This window comes from Eleutherodactylus coqui, chromosome 3 (genome assembly GCF_035609145.1).
Source record: "Eleutherodactylus coqui strain aEleCoq1 chromosome 3, aEleCoq1.hap1, whole genome shotgun sequence".
Lineage (NCBI taxonomy): Eukaryota > Metazoa > Chordata > Amphibia > Anura > Eleutherodactylidae > Eleutherodactylus > Eleutherodactylus coqui.
In genome coordinates this window covers 42,971,331-42,995,892 of record NC_089839.1, presented here as the reverse complement: position 1 = coordinate 42,995,892, position 24,562 = coordinate 42,971,331, and the positions used below count along the sequence as shown (strand labels likewise).

The 24,562-nt window shown below is 43.6% G+C and overlaps 1 protein-coding gene across 2 annotated transcripts in view; it reads right to left on the bottom strand.

Moving 5' to 3' along the window:
* FBXO11 (F-box protein 11) overlaps positions 1-24,562 on the bottom strand; it is a 91,487-nt gene that overhangs the window by 31,766 nt on the left and 35,159 nt on the right. For both annotated transcript variants that reach the window (XR_010791162.1, XM_066595526.1), the window contains exons 2-3: positions 8,783-8,907; positions 1,315-1,396 (exon numbers count right to left, since the gene is read on the bottom strand). Coding sequence is in view for 1 of the 2 variants with exons in the window: in XM_066595526.1 (XP_066451623.1) it covers positions 1,315-1,396; positions 8,783-8,907 (207 nt within the window). In the remaining variant the exon portion in view is untranslated. The remainder of the gene's footprint in view (positions 1-1,314; positions 1,397-8,782; positions 8,908-24,562) is intronic.

Sequence of the window (24,562 nt, the reverse complement as noted above, 5' to 3'; positions counted from 1 at the left end):
GCTGACCTATTTTATCTTTTTTTGTACAAATACTGTTAAGTTTTGGCTGCCTTCACTTGGTCGTGCACACCTGCTGCCCATTTACCTTCTGCCCCTCCTACTGGAGCATATGAATGGTATCCTACCTTCCCTGGTTTTATTTGTAGGCTTAGTCCCAAGACAGGAGCATTCTGAGAGGTAGGAACCCAACTTTCCCAGGTTGAGATTTACCACCTGGTATTAGCGTTCGGACCCATCTGAGAGTTTGGTCACCTGGACGTTGGTATATGGGCCAATGTACTTCGATCGAATTATATACCAAGAACCTTGCATTATTTAATGTGGTTAGAGTATTGATTATAGGTATGTATACCTCTGATAGTAAATTTATTTTGCGTGCTGCTGCCATTTTTGGTTTCTGCTTCTACTGAATGTTGCGGCCATGGTTTAACGTGCACCTATAGATTTCTATTGAGATATATTTCTATTGGGTAATTATGACCAAAATCAATGGGAGTGCTGCCTATCACACATTAGCATCTTATCCCAGTATTGGAGGTGGAAGGGCTGGAAGTGTAATAGGAGGCCTATGTACAATATTTAAAGGGGTTGTCCCGCGAAAGCAAGTGGGTCTATACACTTCTGTATGGCCATATTAATGCACTTTGTAATGTACATTGTGCATTAATTATGAGCCATACAGAAGTTATCAGAAGTTATTCACTTACCTGTTCCGTTGCTAGCGTCCTCGTTTCCATGGAGCCGTCTAATTTTCAGCGTCTAATCGCCAAATTAGACGCGCTTGCGCAGTCCGGGGGTATCTTCTTTTCTCAATGGGGCTCCGTGTAGCTCCGCCCCGTCACGTGCCGATTCCAGCCAATCAGGAGGCTGGAATCGGCAATGGACCGCACAGAAGCCCTGCGGTCCACCGAGGGAGAAGATCCCGGCGGCCATCTTAAGCAGGTAAGTAAGAAGTCACCGGAGCGCGGGGATTCAGGTAAGCGCTGTGCGGTGTTCTTTTTTAACCCCTGCATCGGGGTGGTCTCGCGCCGAACGAAGGGGGGGGGGGGGGGGGTGTTGGGAAAAAGAAAAAAAAAAACCCCCCGTTTCGGCGCGGGACAACCCCTTTAAACTGGTCTCCTGTGAAAGCATTGCTGCTTACAGAAACACTATAGATTCTTTGAGAAGCTGACAACTCGTTTGATATGTCTTGATTCAATTTTTGTTTGCAAATGTTGACAAAAGTCCTTTTCAGGCGTGGCCAATTGAAACACAGATGAGACTGCATAATAAAAGAATGAGGGGGGGGGGGGGGGGGGGGGGAAATGGCCTTACCAGGCAAATCTTGGGATTTCCCAGATACTCTTGCACGTTTTGCTCTATGGCCAAAGTTTTCAGTTGTCGACGTTGAAGCACCCTAGGGAAAAAAAATAGGAATGTTATGAATGATGCGATCCAAAATATGACAGCCCCCAATGGGGACAGGGACCAATGCGAGTGACAATCTTTGTACAGCACTGCAGAATATGTATGCATTCTAGAAATGAGAAACTAAAATTAAAGATGCAGTAATCATATGGCCATATTTAGCTACCGTATCTATATGCAGTCTGGAAAGTCTTCAGACCCTTTTACTTTTTTTTTTACATTTGGTTTGGTTATGGCCTTATGCAAATTAAAAAATAATAATTCCTCCCCCTCATTCTGCACTCAGTACCCCAACAGGACAAAGTGAAAACCGAACACAAGACATACTTGTAAATGGTTTTATGGGCACTTTCTCTTCAGTCCATGTACTTGAGTTATTCGCGTGTGCGGTTTCATAAAAAAATCTCTCTAAGTGTCAGTCGTCTGTTATAAATTCTATGGGGAGATTTGTTAAAGCGAATGCATTAAGATGTTGGAACTTGCAGCTATATCCCACTCTGTTCCTGTGTGAATTGTGGGCAATTTTAATTGTCTGGATCCCTGTTTGGATAGATTTAATAAAGGCCCAATAGTGGCTTTTCCTTCCCCAACTACTTTCACAGGTTTATTAATGGACTTTGGTTTATGTGATCTGTGGAGAGTGAAGAATGCAGAGGTTCTACAATATTCTTGTTTTTCCAGTTCACATAATACACTTCCTAGAATAGATCTCCCGATAGGTACCCGGTCTGTACTTCGTTATGTTCGTAGAGTTGAATATCTACCACAAACCGTGTCTGATCACTCTCCACTCTAGTAGTCGTTGATTATGAATGGTGGGGACTTGGTTTGGATAGAGTTCGGAGGTTAAGTCCCTTTTGGTGGAGCCCGAGTGAAGGTGATGCTAGAATGTAGGAGACTACTGGGATTTCTTCAGCTTAATACTGGCTCTTCCTAAGTGTCTGTAGTGTGGGATGCTATACAGGCATTTATAAGTAGTCATTATAGCCTGCATAAGTCTAACTCTTGGGATATCATTAGGGCTCTCCAGCGATGGGCTTTGGATGCAGAATGTACATATATATATTTCTCCCACTAATCAAGTGGAAATGGAAAGAGGCATAGTCTCAACTAGTGGATCGTCCGAGAGATATTGCAAAAAATAAGTGTCTTTATGAAGCGGAGGGTCACTTGCAGACGGCCGGGTCTGATCCGGCTGCGAGAATTCTCGTAACTGTACGTTCTATAGTGGGAAGGGGTTAAAATCATGGAGAAGGTACTTGCAAATAGATTACTTTTAGTAATAACTCATTTATTACATTAGGATCAGTCCAGCTTTATGCCAAACAAGTCAACTGCTATTAATGTAAGGAGGTTATATCTGAATCTTCACGCGGATCATTGAGTTTGTGGAAGCAGGGTTGATTTTTCACTCGACTCTTCCAAAGCTTTTGACTATCGAGTGGAACCATTTCTGGGCTGTTCTTCATATTATGGGTTATAGTGAGAATTTTTTGGAATTGGTTGAACTGCTCTATTTAATGCCAGGGGCAAGAGTGAGGGTAAGTGGTCATATTTCTTGATGGATAGTGTTGGAGAGAGGAACGAGGCAGGGGTGACACCTGTACCCACTTCTCTTTGCCTTGGAAATCAACTCCTGGCTGGTTTGATAAGGTAAATCACCTGATATGGTTGGATTGTAGCATGGAGAAATTAAGGAATGTATCTGCAGGTCTGTTGTTGCATGCTATTCATTGGAACACATGCAATTATAAATAGTGAAGGAATTCTAATATTTGGGAGTTGTGGCATCTTCTAGGAGTGCAGACTATATTTCTGCTAATTTGCTTCCACTGGAACTAAAGTTTGAGGATCTGGAATTGTCTCCCATTGTCATTAATTGGCATGGGAAATCTTATTAAAATGGATCTGATGCCACAACTCCTTTATGTACTTCAAAACTCTCCGGTTTGGATTCCATCACAATATTTTCTTAGTTTACATACGATATTTAGGAGTTTATTGTGGAATGAGAAATCTGTTAGGATTAAATTAGAGACCCTTCAAAGGGGTAAACAGTTTGGAGAATTGGAAATTCCAAATGTTAGTATATATTTTCTGGCACCTCAATTACAACAGTGGAGGGGGTGCGGAGAAAGAAATGGGGAAATGGGGGGGGTGGGGGCGTCTGAATGGTGGATTAGTTTCTAAAATTACATGTAGTCCCCCTATTGGGGGGAGAAAAAAAAACACAGTATGTGAGGGGGACGAGAAGGGGAAAAAACTTGAATAATTACAGCAGATTTTGCAATTAGATGGATTAACCTATATACACCTTTTTCTGAAGGATCCCTTTTTTTTTTTACGTTTGAGGGAGTAGAGACACATTTTGCGTGTCTTTTATAGTTTTGAACAACTTAGAGAACTTAATAATGTTCCCATAGTTATTTTTTGCAGTTTCTGTTATGAAAAGTGTTTGCTGCTCAGACACGGTCAGTATCTTTGCTTACTGTGAATTTTCTTGGGTGATCTGGAGCTATGATGGGTGTAATATCTAGTTTATATAGACAGATGCTTTCTTACTATTTACAGCAATTCCCAATAAAGAGGTTTTGAGATAGATAGTTCATTTTGAGTGCTGGTTGCATTGAGGTATTTTAGAACAGTTGATGGGATTTAGAAAGGGTGATGGACAGAGGAGGAAGAGTGAGGACAATTTTTCTTTGGATAAGGTGGGGGAAATTAGAATTTATTTAAATATAGCTATGAGTTATTGCATTGTTTGGATGGGGAAATTGTTTTATGTATATTATGCTTATACATGTAGAAATGTGTAGAATTTTAGGGGCAGTTGTGTTCACAAATATAAATAAATATAATCCAATTAAAGAGAAAAAAAAATCTCTGCACTTTTTTCCATTCAGTTTTCTATCAACCCTGACCAGTCTTTCTGCCCCAGCCACTGGAAAAACACCCCACAGCATGATGCTGCCACCACCAGACTTCGCCATAGGGGTGGTATTGGGCAGGTAATGAGCTGTGACTGGTCTCCTCCAGACTTAACGAATAAAATTGAGCCTAAAAGTATGTCAATGTTTGTCCATTTTTTTTTTTTAAATATGAAAAAGATTTCTAACATTTTGCTTTTACTTTGTCATTATGGTGTCTAAAGAAATGTTACACGCTTCAATATGAAAAATATCTGCATAAAAAGCTTTATTACTAGATTTACATAGATCTAAAGCCTCCTTCACACTGGCGACAAAGTCGCACGATTTTGTAGTGTTGCTACGATGCTACAAATCACATGTATGTGAAGCCCACGTTTTTCCTATGGGTTCCTTCACACATGCGATGTTTTGTAGCATGCAACAACCAGACACAAAAACTTCCCGACTCGGCGATATGCCCGCGACTCGCAAGGTTTTGTAGTGCATGTTTCCCTATGGAGCCTTCCTCTTTGTTGCATCGCATGAAAACGCGGTTTGCTTGTGATGCAATGCAACTTTGACAGTAGCAAATGCTACTGTCAAAGCTATAATCTAAGCCCTAACTGCAGGGGGAAAAAAAAAAAAAAAAACACATACGTCTCCTTAGACGTCCTGTCAGCCCGGCCACATCTTCTCCCCGAGTCCCAGCACTGGTCTTCTCTTCTGGCCAGGGATTCAAAAATCCCCGCCTCCTGGAAGCGCTGGTTGTGATTGGCTGAACCAATCACAGCCATTAATCAAGCACTGGCTGTGATTGGCTGACGTTTAGCCCGGAAGCGGGGATTTTTGAATCCCCTGCCAGAAGATGAAGCACAGAAAAAGTGCTGGGACCTGGTGAGAAGCAGCAGCGGCACCCTGGACAACGCGGGAGAGGTGATGTACACTTTTCTTTTCTTTAGCTACAGCTTATTTTTGGGTAGGGCCTAAATTTCAAGCCCGTCCCTCCCCCGAAAATCGTTGCATGTGATACTACAAAGTCATGCAACTTTGTAGCACTACAAAATCGTGGTATTGCTGCGAGAAGACACAGCGATATCGCACTGTGCAGCGATGAGATATCGCTGCGATTTTCTCACGGCAAGAAGTGGAATTTCATATTTCTTTACAAATAGAGCCCCAATATCAAATAACACTTTACTCACACGGGGTAGTTTGAGCGTAGTAGGGGGGGGGGGGAAACCCACAACTGCTACTGTTTTCTACGCAGTAGCTCTTATTACTAAAACTGCAGCAAAAACAACATTTGTTCTTTTTTTCCAATGCAGTTATTAATCACATCCCAACTGCTCCGACATGTATCTGACAGTTTAATTGGCAGCAGATCTCCGAAACTTCACTTGGGGTTTCTGACACCGATTTTGAAGCAGATCAGTATGTTCACATAGACCCAGTTAAAAGGGGCAAATCAGTGTGTGGCCGCCAAATGCGGTTTAAGCACAACTATGCCAAGAATTGACATGTCAATGCCCTTATTCTGCAACACAGATTTCAAAATCTGCCTGCAGAAAAATCCACCCCGTAGGACCTATGGCATAAATTTTCATAGCATTCAATAAAACACTAAAAAGTGCAGAAGATTTTGCCATGGTTGTGTGTGCAAAAACCACACCCAAATCCGCAGCAAATCCAAGTCCTATAATGCATGAGGCAGTTTCTACCACTTAGTACCTGATGTAAAGAGGACACTTCCTATAATACAAACTTCGTCTACAAAGGAATACTTGGAGATTTCAACTCTGATACAGAATTCTGAATATGAATTTGTAGACCAATATGCAATGCAAGAACCTAAGTTAAATTTGATCCGCTGTTCAAGACGCCCATAGGGAACTATGGGCGTCCACACTGGAATTTTGACATGCAGATTTGTTTTCTGGATTCTGCATGAAGAAAACAAATTGCAGCATGCTCTATTTTGGTGCAGTTCCCTCATGGACAGCTTCCACTAAAGTCAACGGAAGCCATCCAATTTGCGGCCCGTCCGCAATGGACATTGCACACATCCGCAGTGCAGACCCGGCCAGGTACGTGCGGTGGCTGGCCGCGGGTAGGGTCAGATTCCGCTGCGGGCTTTCACATGCAGAATCCGACCCGACCGTGGACACAAATCCTTATTCATTTTCTACTGTCCCTAAGCGCCCTTTTACACGGAACATTTATCGTTCAGTTTATTGTTGGATCATGCAAAACAATCGTTCAGGGTAAAAGCTGCCAGCGACTGAACGAATGATAATTTGGTAAGAGCAGTGAGACTGTGGAACTCTCTGCCTGAGGATGTGGATGGCAAAATCCATAGAAGAGTTTAAAAGGGGACTTGATGTCTATCTGGAGAGAAGGGACATTATAGGTTATAAATCTTAGGTTAATTGTTAATCCGGGTATACAGGCAGGCAGGAACTATTAGGGGTTGGTCCAGGGAATAGTCTGATTGCCATTAGGGAGTCGGGAAGGAATTTTTTCCCCAAAAGGGCTAATTGACTTCTGCTCTTTGGGTTTTTTGCCTTCCTCTGGATCAACAACACAGGAGGATAAACAGGCTGGACTAGATGGACATTGTCTTCATTCGGCCTTACAAACTATGTTACTTGTTTGCTTATTATTCGTTGCTCAGTTCAGGCCAGCGACGAATGGCCGTATAAAGAGGCAGTCATTCATCTATGAACGACCTCCTGCATACTGTGCATGGAGGAGAGTGTCTAAAAGATCTCCAACTCGCTCCGCCTCCATTGCTAAATGATTACCGCTCCTGTGTGAAAGCAAAGGAGCGATGATCGATAGGACAACTGTCAGGCACTTAAGTGTCTGACAATTGTCTCGAGTAAAAGGACCTTAAGTTAGGCCCCCTGCACATGGGCGGAAATTCTGCGGCGGGATTTCCCGCAGAATTTCCGCCCGAGGCCGTTGCCATAGGATTGCATTAGAAAATGCAATCCTAGGCAGACGGCCGCTATTTGTCCGTGTGAAATCACACGCGGAAAACAAATCGCGGCATGCTCTATTTCTGTGCGGGGCTCGCAGAGCCCCGCACAGAAATGTCACTCCCCGGCCGACGGCTCCGCTCTGCGCATGCACCGGCTGGCCGGCACATCAAAGAGCTGGAGCCGCGGGAGAGGCGAGTGCCGCGCTGGTCCCTGCAGGGGCTCTGGTCTGGTCCTGCTACGAGAATTCTTGCAGCGGGATCCGACCCGGCCGACTGCAGGCGGCCTTAGGCTTTGCAATGCAAAATTTCGACAGCAAGGAGTACATCACGTTCCATGCAACCATTTCTTTGTGGCTGTAGCTGCACAGCTAAAATATGAAGTTTATTGCAGCTTGGATACACATATATCTGAAAGCTATTCCCTTGACCACTATACACATGCATACTGGGCCAGGTGGTCAAATGGGGAGAAGACTGCGCTAGAGGTGGTCAAATGGGGAGAAGACTGCGCTAGAGGTGGTCAAATGGGGAGAAGACTGCGCTAGAGGTGGTCAAATGGGGAGAAGACTGCGCTAGAGGTGGTCAAATGGGGAGAAGACTGCGCTAGAGGTGGTCAAATTAGAGATGAGCGAGCATACTCGGTAAGGCGATATACTCGAGTACCGCGGTTTTCGAGTACCTGCTGGTACTCGGGGGGCGGGGGTCAGGAGCGGTGCGGGGCAGCGGGCCGGAGAGTGAGAGAGATCCCTCTCTCTCCCGATTCTCTCTGCAACCCCCCCGAATCTTCAGGGACGAGCCAACAGATACTCGAAAAAGGCGATGCTCTCTCGAGTATATCGCCTTACCGAGTATGCTCGCTCATCTCTAGTTCAAATGGGGAGAAGACTGTGCTAGAGGCATCTGGTACCAGCTTATCTCCCCTGAAGGGAAAAAAAAAGGGTCAGGCATATTGAAATTCAGCCTGTTTTTTCTTCCCTGCACTTGGACCACCAGCTATTTAGGCACTTGACAGCTTCAGCCTATCCTAATAGCACCTTGAAATAGCGATTTTCGGCAACAGTCGTCCAATGTCACTGGCACTACGCAAGAAATCGCTCAGCCTAAACAGGGAATCCTTCAAGCTTTGAACAAGTGCCTATAAGCAGTCAATGGAGTTAGGTGGCTAGAAGGAATATGCAGCACGCTCCGCCTACATTCACTGACCGACTATCATTCCTGTGTGAAAACACAGGAGTAATAGCCATCCTATGTAAAAGGTATCATAACGATATGCCATCAATATTGTAATACTGAATACCACTTTATGTCTATATCTTGGCAGCCTATGTGTAGCCCTGTGTCTTAACCACAATAATGATGAATTAATAAAGTCAAAGAAAGACTTCTAGACGTATTTGCAGAATGAGGCGGCACAAAGTGGTGTTCAAAGGGTGGACTGACCAATTTAAAAAAAACAACAAAAAAAAAACACAACTTATTTGCATACCTCCATACTGTTTTTTGTTGGACAAGCTGTTCTTTTAGGGACGAGAGTTTTTCTGCGAAGTTGATATGGACTATTCTGTGCACCAGGACCTGATTCTTCTGCAACCATGTCTGCAGGCACTTCATCTGAAAAAAAGACAAAACCTGCATCAACAAGCTGCACACCATAGAGCATCTTCCAACCAGCCAGATAAAAGTTCCACAAACTAGGCTACCAAGTAAAGGGCTCAGGATACATTTGCTTTAGTGAGATTGAAGAGTACTGATGGGGAAAACAAGTGTTCTGTTACTTTTTATTGTCAGCTGTTTTTGGTAGCCTGTATTCTTTGACTGTTTGCCAACTCATGTTCTTCCCATCTTGTAAGGTGAAGGCATATCACTACAATGTGTGATCACTTTATGATCAATTGGAGTCTGATTGCTGGAACCTCCACAGGTTGAAGAGGCAACACTGCTGGTTTAGTGTTGTGTGCCCTTTTTAGCATTCCCTCAGCGCTCCCAAGCATCTTCTTGAATGGAGTTGGGCTGCAGTTTCCTGCACAGCCATGTGGGGCCAGGAGCACCGCTGTGCACAGAAAAACATTAAAGGAATGCAAGTGCTTAGGCTCCGTTTCAAGTTTCCGCCTTCTATACATTGCAGATTCAGTCTCTGGTTTCCACATTCTATTCAGAGCAGGAAATCAGGAGTTCAATATGCGAATCAGACACTTCTACATGGTTTCCTTTCAATCTTTTTAGCTGGACAGAAAAACTCAGAGGATGACGCTTTTCTATCCAGCCTAACCCTTTTAAGAACTAAGCGCCATAAATACACAGTGTTCGGTCTCTGGCTTTAATCCTGGCAGATAGCAAAAATACAGTGTGGGATGAAAACAACTGCTCCTGCAATCTAGCAGGAGGTGGTCAGGTGCTCGGCTGTCAGACAGCCGAGGACCCAGAGGAGCAAGCAGACAGAAGCGGTTTATAACAGCTTCTGCTTTCTATTTTGCTGGCTACACAGTGCTCAATGAGCCCTATGTAGATGGAAGTGGCAGTTCCATTTCCTAGAATGGACCCGGTGATCACATGAGCAACACGGTGACCCCTGGCATGGAGGTGCTGCTAGGTCTGAACCCAGACCTGCCAATGGCTAGTGTCACAATATCAGGATGATTTCCTCTATAACCGGGGCTCCTATGAATATTTGTCCCAGTTACAGTGGACAGCTGTAAAAATTAAAAAAGAAAAAAAAAAAAAAGTTCAAAAGGACATTGTTAATGTCCCCCTAAAGTTTTATATAACGTCATATGACATACATGTTAAAGTGAAAGAAAAAATAATTTCTATATAGCTGTATAACTATAACAACCTAAACCGCCTCCATACCAGCCCAGCAAATTATGCAAATTATATATCAAAATGTCAAAAACAAAATGAGGAACACCTGTTCCTGTACTTTATTTTAGCGTAAATATACTAGTTTTAAAAATAAGCGATAAAATTAAAATCTAATTTTCGTACGCATCAGCCCTAACAAAGCACAAAACTAATTTGTGAACAAAGTTATTAAAAACAGCCCTGGATGTCACAAGCAAAATGTAGCAAAAATTATTTTTGCAGCCCATAAAAAAAATTAAATAAAATAATGTCATGCGTAACATTAATAAAAAGTGTGTAGATACCCAGCAATCAAAGCAATGGCGCTTCTTAGCACTCGGCCACGACTATACAGATGGCTATGACTCTTTACTTTTTGCCAATTTGGTATAATCTCGGACGGCGCGGCTGTCACTAGTGAACTCGTTTATCCCCCACATAAAATACTGTAATGTCTTGAAATGATCAAGTGAATATTTGTGTAACTGTCTGCTAACACCAGAAATGAACTGCTGTAATTAAGATTTCAAAGCTGTCCTGAAAGCAGCAGGGGACATCTTCATATTAAAAGCCATTAGAAAGCGTGCTGCTAGCTGCTTCATTTAGAAGCCCGTAATTGGCGGCGTCAAGTCTACTTCTAATTTATTAAAACACGGATACAAATGTTGTGCTGATGAAAACTCCAAAGACAAAACCAAGTATCGGTTCATTTTCTGTGCCCATTAGTTTCATAACACAGATCTATGGAGGGTGTTTTTCTAAAGCGCTCCGGTCCGCGGCTTTCCTCAGATAGATGATGTATATTACAGGTTGTCCAGCCGCATTAAAGGTTTTTGCAATGGCTTACAACGCTGTAAAATAAAACTAAGAGTACCTCGGTGGCTCCTCCGCTGCTGCAGCTCTCTGTTCACCCCGGTCCAGCGAGGTGTCAACACAATGTGACTGGTGCAGCCAATCTCAGACCTCAAACCTCACCGCTGTGGTCACCAACTGGCTGCGGTGGTCACATCGTTGGAGCTAAGTGAACAGACTCCAGTGAATGATCCCTGGAGCAAAGGAGAATAGGCAAGGCATTACCATTACAGTTGGGGAGCAGGGGTTGGAGGGCACAACCTTTAATATGCGGCTGGATAACCCCTTTAAAAAGGAAGTTTGTCAGCTCACGTGAGCCAGATAAAGGCATAGGCTCATAGGAGCTGAAATGCAGAGTCCAGGCATGTGTGCATCATACTTTCCACCCCTACGGCTCACCTGATGACTGCATGGCGCATGCATATAATGAGTAGCACGGTGGCTCAGTGGTTAGCTCTGTTCCCTCGCAGCATTATTGCCTTTGGTTCCAATCCAACCAAGGGCAACATCTGCATGGAGCTTATACAGTGTGTAGGTTCCCTCTGGGGACTCCAGTTTCATCCCAAAAACATAACAGGAACACAGAATATGTACGTGCTACAAAGTGAGCATAATAACTAAGAGGACTTAGGGGAGCTTATTAAAAGAAACCAGTTATGATTTTGAGCCCCATAAACTACGTGGGACCCTCTATTGGACAAGAGGCACATCATGAGGTTTCCAAACAGGAAGTGATGGGCACCAATGGACGTGACTTGAGACATAATTTGGGTTAACTAAAGGCTATCAGAACACCCCCTGGAATACGACAAAGTGTGCTGCCCTAACCAATTTTATGGGGTCACCATGGCTCACATTAACCCTTTCCAATCCAATTTGTATCCTGGTTTTCCTAGGGGGGCTTACCCTTTTTCTGCCGTTACAACGGCGCTATATGCTGGCTAAAGCCAGTACTGCATGAGGTGACACGTTGGATAGGCTCTGACAGCAGAGAGGCTGGCAATATACAGTGAAAGAACCCTGATGGACATCTTCCAACATCGGAGCTATACAGCCTTAAATCATAATGTCTTCAGAGGTCAGACAGTGGATTGGAAAGGGTTAACATGCACATATACAAGCAGTAGAAATATGTTTCTGATCCTTGTTAAAGGACTCCTCTGGGACTTTTTCCATTGATGATCGATCATAAATTATCAATAGTTCATCAGTGGGGGGTATGTCTCAGGATACCTGCTGGAAGCCAACAGTGCTATCAGCATTGCAGTGGCCCAGTGTGGTACTAAAGGCACTGAATTCAATGGGAGCGGTGCTGCAGTACCAAACTGGGCTGCTGTAATATGGACAGCACTATATTTCAGCACTGTCCATACTGAAAGTGGGCCCAGCGATCAGCAGATTGGTAAAGATCCCGAGTAGCAGAACGCTGCTGATCAACTTCCAATCACCTATCCTAAAAGTAGGACGTCAACAGTAGAATTCCAGGACAACCCCCTTTTAAATTTGGTTAAAAGTCTAGGCAATTTATTAAGGATCCGGACTATTTTCCATCTACGATCATAAGTGTGAACGTAAAGTTAGGAACGTGGCTGAACGATAAAGTCAGCCAGATTTACATATTTCTGGGAAAACTTAGTATATAAAAACCGACACACCCCCTGTATGCGAACACCACCCATCCACAGCAATACTTCCCACAGTTTTCTAGAGATCAACGTGGAGGGTAAAACTAATGGCTTCTGTGTAATAATGCTTTAATTTTCCTCCACTTAGCCGCGTTACCTCAGGAAGTCCCAACTGCAGTGGAAGCCACAATTCCTGGGAAATCATAGAGAATATAACCTGCCGCCGTCTAGGATAAAAGCACCACTGAACGCCGCGCTACATCAGTCCGCTCTCAAGGTTGTTGATGAAGCCGACAGCTCAGGAAAATGACAGAATGGAGAGAGAAAGGAGAACGAGATGACAAAGGGCATCACTGGAGGTAAAAGACACAGAGCCTGTGAGCGGTGCCGCAGAAAGATGCCATCACTGCAGAAGGACACCGGCTCCTGCCCATGCCAGCTCGTTAACCTCCTCTCTGCCAGCTCACACACTGCCCTACGAACAGCAGTGAGGATTTAGGTCTTCAAAGTCCCTAATTAACATACAGTCCTAAGAATCTAGGAAGACATAAATCATGACAAGCAATACACGGGGGCCGCCCCGCAAGTCTGCAGAAAAATCTGCCATTCTATCCCGAAAAGCAGCAAAAAGCGTCCCCAGATGGCGATTTACAAACTTTTAGCGCAAAGAAAATATTAATGTTAAGGTGACATTAAACCAAAAAAGGGAAAAAAAATAGTTTTAATATTGAAAGCCGCTTCAGGGTCCGTTTACACCATGATTATCGACGTAATGTGCGAACGACCCGCAATTGGACAACCCCTTTAACCCCTTCACGACCAAGGACGTACCGGTACGTTTTGTGGCCGCAGGGTATGTATGAAAAGAGGTTGCGATGCAACCTCTCTTCATACAGTGCGGGCGTCAGCTGTTTATAACAGCTGACACCCGCGGGCAATAGCCGCGAGGGGCCGCACGGCCGATTGCGGCTATTTACCATTTAAATGCCGCTGTCAATTCTGACAGCGGCATTTAAAACGATGTTCGGGGGTCCCGCACGGCCCCCCTGCAGTGAGATCGGGGGAGCCGTGCAGGTGTCATGGCAGCCAGGGCCCTAATGAAAGGCCCCAGGGCTGACTTAACAGACTGCCTATCAAGCCATCCACACAGGGTGGCTTGATAGACTGCCTGTCAAAAAGCAGTATGACGTAATGCTATAGCATTATGTCATACTGCAGGAGCGATCAAAGCATCGCATCTTAAAGTCCCCCAGGGGGACTTCAAAGTAATGTAAAAAAATAAATAAATAAATTTAAAAAATCAATAAAGTTTTTTTTTAATCAAAAAAAAAAGGTATCGCCGCGTCCGTAAAAGTCCGATCAAAGTAGCGCATTATTTTTCCCGCACGGAAAAAAATAAAGAACGCCAGAAATGCACTTTCAGTTACCCTGTCTCTCAGAAAAAACGCAATAAATAGCGATCAAAAAGTCATATGTATTCCAAATTGGTACTATCAGAAACTACAGGACACCCCGCAAAAAATGAGACCTTGCTCAACTACGTCGACGGAAAAATAAAAAAAAAGTTATTGCGCGCACAAAATGACGGCAGAAATTTAATGACTTTGAAAAAAAAAAAAAAAAGGAGTATAGTAAAAAAAGAAACTATACAAGTTTGGTATCGTAGTAATCGTACCGACCCGTAGAATAAAGTTATCAGGTCGTTTTTGTTGCCGTTTGTGCGCCGTAGAAGCAAGACACACTAAAAGATGGCGAAATGTCGTTTTTTTTAAATTTTACTCCACTTAGAATTTTTTAAAAGTTTTTCAGTACATTATATTGTACTTTAAATAGCACCATTGAAAAATACAACTCGTCCCGCAAAAAACAAGCCCTCATACAGCGACGTCGATGGATAAATAAAGGAGTTACGATTTTTTTAAAGGGGGGAGGAAAAAACGAAAATGGAAAAAGAAAAATGGCCGCGTCATTAAGGGATTAATAGTGTAAGACTACATTAACAGCGGTTTCAATCCTGGTCGTGAGTTCGGTCCCAGGGCTCCATCAGGGGAGAGAGAGATCTCCCCCTCCGTTCCTCCCCGCTCTCCCCCGCCACCGGCAGCCGAATCTTTTCTTCCGAGCAGGCAGGTACTCGCTAAGGACAATGTTCGATCGAGCAATTGTCCTTAACGAGTATGCTCGCTCATCTCTAGCTGTTATTACTAAAACGCAGACTAAAGCTGCAAGTTTTGGTCTTCGCTTTAACAGGTTTCCACTGGATTCCAGAATTTTAGCTGCACATAACCCAGAGATGAAACCCCCCAAGCCGGGCTGAAGTCTAAACCATCCTAAATGTAGATATGGCTCGTATGAAGTATACAGTCCATATATTGCTGAGATCGAATGCGCGCCCACAAGTGAAAGCACAATGATAACACTGTTCAAAAAGTTTACTCTTTCGTCAGCCTTTTAAACAAAATTCCCAATCTGCATACAGACCCCGCGTGGGATATTACTATAGGGTGCCTAGGAACGCTCAGCGGTCCTGACGGGACTTAGTAAATGACAGTCCCCATGAAACAGTTCTGGGAGAATCTAGTTATTCCCCCTAGACACGTCTGATCTGACAGCTGAGTGTTGGCAGTCGGTGGGGGTGCTTTGACACTATCAGTACTGAACGCGTTGGGTCGCACTCCGCTGACAAGGGGAATGGTAACGACCCGTTTCTAGGAGGAATAATGAAGGAACACAATCCGGAGTTTTTAAGAAAAGATGCTCCAAGGTAAAAACAATTATTTACTAAAACAGACACGTCAGGATAGCTGACAGATCCTCGATCAGAGCAAATGTATTGAAGGCCCTTTTTTCATGCATACAATTACTCCTATCCACCTGCTGTGCACTGCAACATAGCGCCATGACAGAGACTGGCAGTGCGCCACCATGTACTGTAGTAGTACCTCAGCGACAAGGCTATTTTTTTTTGCTTTAACCCCTTAGTGACAAAGCCAGTTTGCGTCTTAATGATTAACTTTTTTTTTTTTGTTTTTTTATCGTTGCGTTCCAGGGCTTTTTTTTTTTTCCATAGTCCTAGCTGTGGGAGGGCTTGTTTTTTGCAGGACAAATTACCTTTTTTTAATGGCATGATTTTGGGGTATGACTTGAAAAAAAAATTAGCGGATTGGGGGGAAAAAATGGAGCCATTAGTTTTAATGGATTTCACTTTTATGGCATTCAGTATACAAAATAAATAATGTGATAACCCAATTCTCCTAATTGTCCGCACGGTTCTGGCAAAATCTAGGTTTTGCTATTTTTGTACGCTTATTTTATTTTTTAATGGTTTGCTTTCGTGTCGCCGCTTTACAGGAGACAGAACATTTGTATTTTTCCATTGACCGAGATCTATGAGGGATGAACTCAAGTCTTCGTTTACCCAACTCAGGAATTCCGCCATTGTTTTAGGGCTTTGTTTCTGTGGTGTAAAACTAGCATAAACTTTCTTATCCGGATCGGAACGATTTGCTGCGAACAAGTTTATATGGTTTTTTTTTTCTACTACTTTTGCACAATAAAAACACATTTTTAAAGAAAAATAACTGAATCTGCATTACTGTATTGTAAGAGCGATAGCATTGTTATTTTTCCAACAACGGACCTGTGTGCGGTCTTCTTTGAGGGTAGAGCTGTAGTTTTTATTGGTACCACTTGGAGGTACATGTGACTATTGGATTGCTTCCATTATGTTTTTTGGGAGGCAAAGAAAAGAAAAATAGCAATTCTGGCTTTTGTTTAAAGTATTTTTACAGCGTTCACCAAGTACTAAAATATTTTCATTGTTTGGTAACTGCAAAAACGGTAAAAGCTTTTTTGTTTTGCTTATTTAAAGCTTTGTTTGGCATTTTATTTTGTAGGGAAAAATGTGTATTTTTTTTATAACTGGAATTTTTTTTACCCTTAAATTAAAGGGGTTGTCCCGAGGCAGCAAGTGGGTCTATACACTTCTGTATGGCCATAATAATGCACTTTGTAATGTACATTGTGCATTAATTATGAGCCATACAGAAGTTATAAAAAGTTTTTTACTTACCTGCTCCGTTGCTAGCGTCCTCGTTCCCATGGAGCCGACTAATTTTTGGCCTCCGATGGCCAAATTAGCCGCGCTTGCGCAGTCCGGGTCTTCAGCAGTCTTCTATGGAGCCGCTCGTGCCAGAGAGCGGCTCCGTGTAGCTCCGCCCCGTCACGTGCCGATTCCAGCCAATCAGGAGGCTGGAATCGGCAGTGGACCGCACAGAAGAGCTGCGGTCCACGAAGACGGAGGATCCCGGCGGCCATCTTCAGCGGTAAGTATTGAAGTCACCGGACCGCCGGGATTCAGGTAAGCGCTGTGCGGGTGGTTTTTTTAACCCCTGCATCGGGGTTGTCTCGCGCCGAACGGGGGGGGGGGTTTAAAAAAAAAAAAACCCGTTTCGGCGCGGGACATCTCCTTTAAACTTGAACTTTTTTGGTGTCTTTTTTTTAAACCCTAAAGGGGACTTGAAGATCTGTTAGTTCGATCACTAGGATAGTACACTGCATTACTTAGGTAGTGCATTGTAGTAAGCCTACGACATCAGCCTGTTTGACTCTGCTGGAGGCGAGGTCTAATAGACTGAACTAACATGACAGAAATGGAGGCCTTTGTCAGGCTTCAGTCTTCCTCTGCATCTGCTGGTTATAGCAGGAGTCTGGTTGTAAGTAGGGTCATTCCATGCCAAGTGGACCAGTGGTCCCCACTCGGCCATCTCCGATTTTGCTGAAAATTTATAAGGATGTACATGTATGTTTGAAACGAGGTTCTGTAAAGTTCTAGGGCCAGATATCAAATACCTGGGACACTGTTGCCCTTTCACTGGAGGTCCCAATGAGCGCGCGGCTTCAGCGGATTTTGCAAACTTAAGCCATACTTTGGTTAAATATATCTCAAAACCAAAAACCATTGGTAATTTGTGCTTTGACCAGTACACCAAACAGCTATATGGCTTTGCACTGCTGCAATATCACGGTCAAAGCATATGTATTTGTGAAGATATTCACACCCACATATGATGAAAAATGTTAAATGATCAAATCTGACCTATTTTTAAGGTCAAATATCTAAAAAAGGGTATCCCTCAAATCTATTTATTTTGATATCAGTCGAAAGAGCAAATTTTTCTCTACAAGGATCATCATTTTATTTTTTGGAGTCTTTCAGTTTAAGAAAAGAAAAATGCCACTGAACATGGCGTTTTTAAACATACGCAATGAATGATAAATGCACTATTCAAACCCTTGCGTTGGTCCATGGTGGTTATACCACTACCAATTCCCTAAGAATTGGTATTATAATCCTATTAAAATTGTAATAATGCCAAATCTTTTGAGAATTGGCAGCCCCATCGCCTAGGGGCCACGCCCGATAGCCGTGCAAGGCCAGCCACGGGCGGTCTCTTTATCACAGGTTCCGAAGCCTGAGGGTGGGTGTCTTAGCCTAGGATCCCAAGCCTAATATTGGGTCTCTTTTGTTGGTTCCCAAGCCATAATGTTCAGTCTAAGTGGTCTGGAACTGTTGCTGAATTTGCAACATAATTGGCTCCAAGAAGCTGTATTGTCGTATTAGCAACAATATGACTCTGCTAAGAATGTGATAAGAATCTGAAAATCAAATGCAAAAACAATGCATTACGCGCGTAAATAGCACCATGTTTAAAGGAGATGTCCCGCGCCGAAACGGGTTTTTTTTTTTTTAAACCCCCCCCCCGTTCGGCGCGAGACAACCCCGATGCAGGGGTTAAAAAAACCACCCGCACAGCGCTTACCTGAATCCCGGCGGTCCGGTGACTTCAATACTTACCGCTGAAGATGGCCGCCGGGATCTTCTACCTTCGTGGACCGCAGCTCTTCTGTGCGGTCCACTGCCGATTCCAGCCTCCTGATTGGCTGGAATCGGCACGTGACGGGGCGGAGCTACACGGAGCCGCTCTCTGGCACGAGCGGCTCCATAGAAGAAAGCTGAAGACCCGGACTGCGCAAGCGCGGCTAATTTGGCCATCGGAGGCCGAAAATTAGTCGGCACCATGGAGACGAGGACGCTAGCAACGGAGCAGGTAAGTATAAAACTTTTTATAACTTCTGTATGGCTCATAATTAATGCACAATGTACATTACAAAGTGCATTAATATGGCCATACAGAAGTGTATAGACCCACTTGCTGCCTCGGGACATCTCCTTTAAAGTCATTTTTCTTACCTTAGCCTAAAAGACTCCAAAAAGAAAAGAAATGATTCCAGTAGAAAAAAATTTGCTCTTTCGACTGATATCAAAATAAATAGATTTCAGGGGTACCCTTTTTTAGATATTTGACCTTAAAAATAGGTCAGATTTGATCATTTAACATTTTTCATCATATGTGGGTGTGAATATCTTCACAAATACATATGCTTTGACCGTGATATTGCAGCAGTGCAAAGCCATATAGCTGTTTGGTGTACAGAGCAAAGCACCGGTTACAAGTGGTTTTTGGTCTTGAGCTATACTTGGCCAAAGTTTGGTGTAAATGTCATGCGGCGTGATTTTCAAGCTACTTTGACACAAAATTGTGGCCGATATATTCTTTTGTGATAGCCGGTACTAATTTTTTTGTGTTCACCAGCAAAAGTTGAGCTAGTATGTCCAATTTCAGCATCATAGCCAGTATATTTCTATAATGCCTATGTGCCAAAGTTTGCAAAATCCTTGTAGCTGAAGCCGCGAGCTCAGTGGGACCTCCAGTGTAAAGGCGACAGTGCCACAGGTATTTAAGATCTGGAGCTAAAACTTCACAGAACCTCGTTTCAAACATATACATATATCTGAGTAAATTTTCAGCAAAATCGGAGACGGTCGAGTGGGGACGATTTTGAAAATTGGTCCAATTGATGTGGAATGACCCAGTAGTCAGCTAAGCCACCAACTTAAAAAGATATACAAGCAGGTTAAAAGTCTATTACTCAGTAAGGCCTCAATCAGATGAGCGTGTTATGTGTGCGCAGAAAATGATCGCTCCTGAAATAACCAGTGGGTTCTTATAGAAGCGTTCATATGCGAGGTATTAGCAGCGCAAAATGGCGCACACCTAAAAAAAAAGATAGAACATGCACTGTGGTGCACGTCGGCAGGAGTTTGCATCGACTCCTATGGGAACAGGATTTAATTGAAACTCCTGCACTGGGAATAGCATTCCTGCTGCTTACAGCAGGGCATTTAAATGGTGCTCCTGGCCAGAAGCACCTTTTAAATGTCCCGTTGTTAACCCGTTAGTCACCGCGGGGATGAGGGGACTCCTTGAGGGTTCTGTTAATCACTGCGGGGACTAACAAAATTTTACAATGGGGCTTTTAAAAGGTGCTTCTGGGCAGCACCTTTTAAATATTCAGCTGTAAGCAGCAGGGTACTAATCCTGCCCCTCCACTGGGCGATTCCCCAGCAGCAGGGGGCCATAGGTGACTCCCCACTCCCCAAGGGAATTCCCTATAGCGGGGAGGGGCAGGCGGGTTTCAGGGCTTTCCCCAAGAGCGTAGGAGGAGGGGCCAGGCTAGAGAGATCCATCTTCTGGCCCCGCCCATAACACCACCACCTCCATGGTTTGCTTTGGGGATTCTCTGAGAATTACCATAGCAAACCATGGGGGGGGGGGGGGGTGTGGCTAAGGGCAGGGCTTGGGATGACAGATCCCTCTAACAATGGGGTGGGGGGTTCCCCATAGCCACGCTCAGTCTTTCTGTGCTCTGGGGAAACCCCCCATAGCTCCGCTCACTGTTCCTGCTCCGGTGAAATCCCGAAATCTCTCTATTCCTGAAGCAGCTGCACTTCAAGCGCAGCTGTTCCAATGAACAGGCAAAGTTTCAGGTGCTGCACGTATGAAAATCTGCCTGTAAAATAGTTTTCCGCATATGCGAGCAGGGCAGTTTTTATTCGCGCACATAGGCACGCAAAAAAACAAACAAACAAAAAAAAAAACACGCTAGTTTGACCGAGGCCGTGCGCACCTGTAGTTTTCTTCTTCTTTTCTGTTCTGCGTATGGTCCACACGGCTCGCCGACGGACATGTGCAGTACAGAATTTATTTTTAAACTCCTGCTAGTCCCGCGGGTTGGACAGCTACCACGGACTGAAATGGAAGCTGTCCGTGCGGGACCAGCAGTAAAAAGGAGCATGCTGCGATTTTTCATCCGTGAGCGGAAACTGCAATTGGTTTCTGCTCATGTGCATGAAGAAGCTTTTCTGCACTGCTTGCTATGGGTGGTATTTTCTGCGGAATCTGGAAGCACCTGCTCCGGATTCCACAATTATAATCCACCTATGTGCATTCACTATAAGGCTGGGCTCACATGACCGTAAAATACACTGCGTAAAAATCGTATGGAACTGCGTATCCTTGGGTATTGTCGCATTTTTTTCTCATGTATCAACTGCATTTTGAACGCACCCATAGAGAACAATAGGGTTCTTAAATCACAAAATGCGGTAGAATAGAAAACACTGTTCTTTTCTGGTTGCTAACATGCAATATATGCAAGTGTGAGTGAAACAATGAAAATCAATGCACTTTCATTGACGCCATTTATCACGTATTATCCGCGTGTTATACGCAATGCAAATAAGCTTGTGTAAGCCCGGCCTAGTCCAAATTGCATTAAAAAAAATGCAAAAAAAAAAATTCCACAGTAGATGTAATTCTCGAATTCAGCATTTGTTCACAAAAAAAAACAAAAACTGAGCAATTAAGACCGGGCTGGACAAATCCAGGTAAAGGTGGTTTCATATTTACATCGAAACCTCCGGCCGAAGCTTCTGTCGCAGCTCCAGCTGCAAATACTGGAGGAATGAAGCTGTTTCTTCGGTCCCAAAATTGGTCAAGCTATGTGGAAAGTGGTTAGACCCCATTATAGCTAATCGTGTTCGTCCGGCGCTGTTCGGTTCGGTCCAGAAATTCCCGGACAGCCTGTAAAATAGGTGCCTTTTTCCCCCAGCGTGAATTCTTTGGGGCGGCTTGTATTGGAGCGGGTTATGATTGTTAATAGAATTTTATAATTGCTGGTAACAAATTCATATTGGTATCAGACCTGCAGACATATTTCTTTAAAAATGCACTATTCACTATGGTTCTCAGAGTCCGCAAAAAATATTGGCCAGTGATTTTTGCACGAGTTGACCAAAAAAAAAAAAAAAACACAAAAAGAAAAACACTAAAAATTCCACTTGCAACGGTCTACAGGAATTCCCCTCTCAGGATCCCGGTCCTTAAAGCCTGGTTTAGACACAATGATTATCTCTGAAAAATGTCATTTGAGCGACAATCGTTGTTTGCATTTTAAGGGCGAGGTGATCGCTCAAATGGCAGCTTGACAGTTTTAAGCGATTACATTGCGCTCTAAGCGGGGTATGCAGAAGACTAGCAGGGCGACTTGTCTTCTGCATCCAGCTGTTCTCTTCTAGGAGCGCTCAGCTGTTATACAGCTGAGTGCTCCGAGCGGGGTATGCAGAACACAGCTGGACCGCTGTGTTCTTCATACACCGGCTGTTCAGAGCGCTCAGCTGGTATAGAGCTGTGTGCTCCGTGCGTAGTATGAAGAACACAGCTGGACCGCTGTGTTCTTCATACCCCAGCTGTGTTCACTGAGCAGGATACAACTGAAACAATAGTATCAGCTGTATCCCGCTGTGAACTCCTGATAAGGCTGATTATTCTCTTTCAGCATGTTGAAAGACAACAATCAGTGATTCGTTAATGAAAACTGCACGATGTCAGTGCAGTTAGACAATGATTCTCGCTCAAAAGACGGCTTTGAGCGATTTTTGAGCGAGAATCGTTGTCTAAACCAGCCTTTAGCTGATCGTCCGGGCCGCTGTTGGCGGTTGTCATAATCAGTGGTTAGGGCAGGAAGTGAAAGAGTCTGAATGGGAGTATCAATGGGAGCACCGTGCGTCTGTTACACTTCCTGCTCCTCTTACAGTTGGGGGTCAGACATACTATCCAAAGGATAGATCAGTAGCTGTAAAAGCCTAATAAGGGAAATGGAACAATACCTGCACAGCGCCACCTATTGGAAGGCAGCATTCTTTTTAAAAAAATATATTAGACTCTTTATACAAGACTTGTAACAATGACCGGAAATTGAAAGCAAAGCCAGAACTCATGCAGGCAATTGTTTTGGGGCGTTTGCCTCTCATCAGTGTGCAGTAGGTTTCTGGCTTTGCTAGAGAGATGCCCATGACGTGGGTCAACAGCCTGGAATACCCTTTTAAAGTGTCAAGCTAAAAATTTGCTAAATCTGTACAAAAATAAGCAAAAAAAAAAAAACGGTCTGTTAGAGCAGGGCTAGACAACGCCAGTTTGACCATCTCATCAGCCAGGGGAACTACAAGCACAACCCAGAACTATAAGATGCAAATTATACTTCTAGATGCACTTGCTACTTGGCTACTGGGATCCATGTGGGAGACAGACTAGTCACGGTGACTACTTTACAGCCAGGATCATCCATTAAACTTTCTTTTAGCACTATTTTATAAAACAAACCATAAAAAAAAACATTTTTTTTTGTATCACAGAATATGCAGTAAAGGTCTAGCCTATATGTGCGGGTAAAGGACCATACCAAAAAAGTGACATGGCGAGGTTTACTACCAAAATCTTAATAGCGCTCTAGAGGAGAAAATGGTATTTTTTATTTTTTTTTGCAAAAAAAAAAAAAGGGGGGGGGGGGAGGGGGCAGTCCAAGATCTAGGTTTCTATTCTCCTGAAACAGGCGCCTTTTTAATGTGCGGTATTGCAATTGATATACATTTAGGGCAATGGGGCCGAGCTGCAACACCAGGCTCTTCGCTTTCAGACGTGTCACATTAGATCTGTGATGAGGATGTAACATCCAACCACTGTGGCAAAATAGAACAGCGGCCAAGAGGCAGCACAAACATTGCATCCACATACCTTAAATGTTTAGCCTGACATCTGTTTGACTCATTAACGGGAGGAAAAGTATTTAAAAAATGTTTCATACAATTAAAGGAAGGAGAATACATAGGAGCCCAAATGTAAATAGTTGGATGAGTCATGGAGGGATAAAAATGACTTGCTAGATTAGGACAAATACTCTAGAGGAACTCGCGAGGGCGGTCAGTATTATGGAAACTTGCACGGTTTATTCACGAAGGGAATTTAGGCAACAGTTCAAAAAGTATGACGTCGCTGCCTCACGAGGAAGTCAAACCTCTAATACCGGTGTGCAAGCGCTCAGCATTGACTAGTATACCCAACAAATAAAAGGGCATTACTTGTATTTGCAAAAAATAAAAAATAAAAAAAAAAACAGAACAAGGTACATAAAAAAAAAAAATCTTATGGCACAAGCCACTGAGGCATGGACTACAGAAGACTTCTGAAGAGGTCTATAGCATACCAGGAAGACCCCACAAGACCCGCTCTGACCAATCGTCTAGAGTCAAACTCGTGCAGATCCTTATGCTTACCCATCAGCTTCAAGAACTACCTGGTCACTGGCTGTGCAATATATCCCACCCCTGACAGGTGCTACTGGAACGAGACAATCAATGCTATTCACTTCACCTGTTACTGGTTTTATGGCGCTTTCACAAGTGAAGAATCCCACAATTTTGTGATGTACTTTTGGGCCGTAGAGCTCCTGCTCTGAAAGACTCAATGTAACCATGTAATACAATAACGGCTGATTATTGGGGTAGACAAGTCGTTCGTGCGATTTGCCGTCATAGGATTATTTTAGATTTGCAATGTCGGTTTATTAAAAGCCAAATCGCAAAACATGTCCCACGTATGTCCAGGCCACATGCGACTTGTGTTGTGGATGATGAGGGTAAAGTTTTGTGCAAGTTGCAACCAAAAAAAAACAAAACATTGTATTACTATAATTTTTTTTTTCCTCTTTAG